The sequence below is a fragment of the Hippopotamus amphibius genome, chromosome 13, assembly GCF_030028045.1.
Source record: "Hippopotamus amphibius kiboko isolate mHipAmp2 chromosome 13, mHipAmp2.hap2, whole genome shotgun sequence".
In the NCBI taxonomy this organism is placed as follows: Eukaryota; Metazoa; Chordata; class Mammalia; order Artiodactyla; family Hippopotamidae; genus Hippopotamus; species Hippopotamus amphibius.
Window position 1 is genome coordinate 66,362,640 of NC_080198.1, and position 3,073 is coordinate 66,365,712.

At 38.0% G+C, this 3,073-nt stretch overlaps 1 protein-coding gene across 1 annotated transcript; it reads right to left on the reverse strand.

Annotated features, from left to right (window-relative positions):
* Nucleotides 1-325: 325 nt before the first annotated feature.
* On the reverse strand, nt 326-2,508 carry LOC130834474 (40S ribosomal protein S17-like). The gene is made up of 2 exons (XM_057704622.1): nt 2,479-2,508; nt 326-715 (listed from the first exon to the last, which is right to left on the reverse strand). The coding sequence occupies exons 1-2, from the start codon at nt 2,506-2,508 to the stop codon at nt 326-328; spliced, it is 420 nt and encodes a 139-aa protein (XP_057560605.1).
* Between the last annotated feature and the right edge of the window lie 565 nt (nt 2,509-3,073).

Below are 3,073 nucleotides of genomic sequence, written 5' to 3' on the forward strand. Positions count from 1 at the left end.
GTACTTAGCACAGTGCCTAGCATGCGGCAAGTGATATGTTGTATTTGTTATTATTATTTCCCTATGATTTTTATAATTTCCTTTATATCTGTGATTATATTCCCTTTTAATTCCTGATATGGTATATTTCTCCTCATTTTATTGGACCATGTAGCAAATGCTTGTCTATTTTCTTGGTCTTTCAAAGGACCAGCTCTTGAATTTAATCTATTGGCTGTTTTTTATTAATTAATTTCTCAATTTATCTTTAGTAATTCTTCGCTCCTTTCTTTGCTGTTGCTGTTGTCTGAGGTTTATTGCAAATACGACAGCACAGCAGAAAGATTCAAACGGCTGCATGTGGTGTTTTGAAATTCATTCCAACTGTACGCTGAGTGACGTGCAGGCTGGACAGACTGCCAAAATCCAAGAGTTTCAGCATTTCCTTAGTGTCTGGATCTACTTCAATGATTTCCTGATCCAGGGCTGAGACCTCAGGCAGGTAATTGTCTCTCCTCTCTCTCTCCTCCTCCTGCAGCTTGATGGAGATACCTCTTACCGGGCCCTTCTGAATCAGCTTCATCAGATGTGTGACATAGCCTGTGATGTTGCTGTGGAGCTTCTTACTGGGAATAATGGCGGTCTCCTCGCACACGTGCTTGTTGGTGTGTGAGTCGCTGCCCAGGCGTGTGCAGTACTTCTCAATGTCAGGGTTTTGGCGCAAAGGCGGCCCATGCTGGCGGGTCCTCGGTAAAAGAGGCTCCTTTCTTCTTTTTTGTTCTTTTTCAGCTTTTTGTGTTCAGTCCTTATTTCATTTCATTGTTTCTTGTTTATGTTTAATAATTACACTATTTAAACACTAAAATACTTTCGAGTTCTGCTTTATCCCAATCCCATAGAATTTCATATACTATAATCTCATTATCACTATTTTAAAATAACTTCATCAATTTTTGTCCTATCTGCAATCCCATGTAACATAATACAACAACATAAACATGCTGTAATATATCCTATCTTAAAAAAAGTTCTTGGCCTTATACCCTCGGTGACTTCACCATTTTTCTGTTCCCATACATAGCAATATTCCTCCAAATAGCTGTCCATATTTCTTGTTTCCAATTCTTCATCTTCCTTTATTTTAGTCAGTCTTTTCAGCCCAGCACTGTACCAAAACCACCTTTATTAGAATCTCCAGTGACTTTGTTTTGCTAAACCCAGGGGTCATTTATTTTTAGTCATCACCTTATGTGATGAAGCAGAATTTGATCACTCCTGTCCATCCGGAAACGTTCCTTAATTGGCTTTCAAGATATCACTTTTCCTAATTTTCCTACTCTTTGGCAACTTCTTTACTGACTCCTGTTCATCTTCCTACCCTCTAACTGTTGAAGTGACCCAGGGCTTAGTCCTTGCCCTCTAGGTAAATGATTTATTTTTCTTATTTATTTTTCCAACCCACTCTATTTGCTCTTCCTTCTTGGGTGATATCTGAGGCACATCCCATGATCATCACTGAAGTGTTAACGGAGAGCCTCATACCAGGGTATTGAAAATCCCAAAGTGATCTAAATAAAACCATCACTCTCTTTTTTTGTTTGTTTTTGTTTCATGTTAAATTTTTTTTTCTTTATTTACTTTTATTTTTATTTTTTATTGAAGTATAGTTGATTTACAGTGTTGTGTTAGGTTCTGGTGTACAGCAAAGTGATTCATATATATATATATCTATATATATTCTTTTTCATTATAGGTTATTACAAGATATTGAATATAGTTCTTTGTGCTATACGGTAGGTCTTTATTGTTTATCAATTTTATATATAGTAGTTTGTATCTGCTAATCCCAAACTCCTAATTTATCCTTCCCTCACTTTCCCCTTTTGGTAACCATAAATTTGTTCTCTATGTCTGTGAGTCTGTTTCTGTTTTGTAAATAAGTCTATCTGTATCATATTTTAGATTCCACATATTTGTCTCTGTCTGACTTACTTCACTTAGTATCATAATCTCTAGGTCCATCCATGTTGCTGCAAATGGCATTATTTCATTCTTTTTATGGCTGAATAGTATTACACTGTGTGTGTGTATACACACACACACACCCCCACCCACACCCACATCTTTATCCATTCATCTGTAGATGGACATTTAGTTTGCGTCCATGTCTTGGCTATTGTAAATAGTGCTGCCATGAGTCTTCTCCAGATGTATGCCCAGGAGTGGGATTGCTGGATCATATGGTAACTCTATTTTTTAGTTTTTTCAGGAAACTCCATACAGTTTTCCTTAGTGGCTGTACCAATTCTCACATCACTCTTAATTTACTGTCTCTCTCTCTCTCTCTCACTCTCTCTTAGTGAATGGTACCACCATTCATCCAGTTACTTAGGCCACAAACAGAACTCCATCTTAATTCTCCTCTTCCTCACCAGTTAACCCAATCCATTGTCACCTCCACCTTTCAAATACATCCTGAACCCAACCACTTCTCACTACCTCCACTGTTCTCACAACTGTCCAAACCATGGTCAACTGCCGCCCAGACCACTGCAATTGCATTCTAGCTGGTCTTCCTGCTTCCCCTGCTGCTTTCAGCTTCAAGTTTGTTTTCCATACTGATGGAGCTCTTTAAAAATATATATCGTAGTTCACTCACCTGTGAAATATAAAAAACAAACAAAAACCAAAATAAATGAACAAACCAAAATAAACATGTAGAGATAGAGAACAGAGTAATGATTACCAGAGGGGAAGGGGTGGGGGTGGGGGTGGGGGGTGCAGTGTGTGAAGGAGATCAGCTGTATGGTGACAGGTGGAAACTTCTGGGGGTGAGCACGCTGTAGGGTATACAGAAGTAGAAATATAATGTTGTACACATGAAAGTTATATAATGTTATAAACCAATGTTACCGCAATAAAAATAAATCATATTTAAAAATAAAATAAAAATTAAAAAAAAATACATGTCATATCACATTCCTCTCTGCACCATATTCATTGATAGCTTCCTGTCACATTTAGAATAAAAGCTGAGCTCCTCCAAGGGGCCGTGAGCTGCCTTTGTCTCCTCCTCAGCTGTGCTCCCCTCACT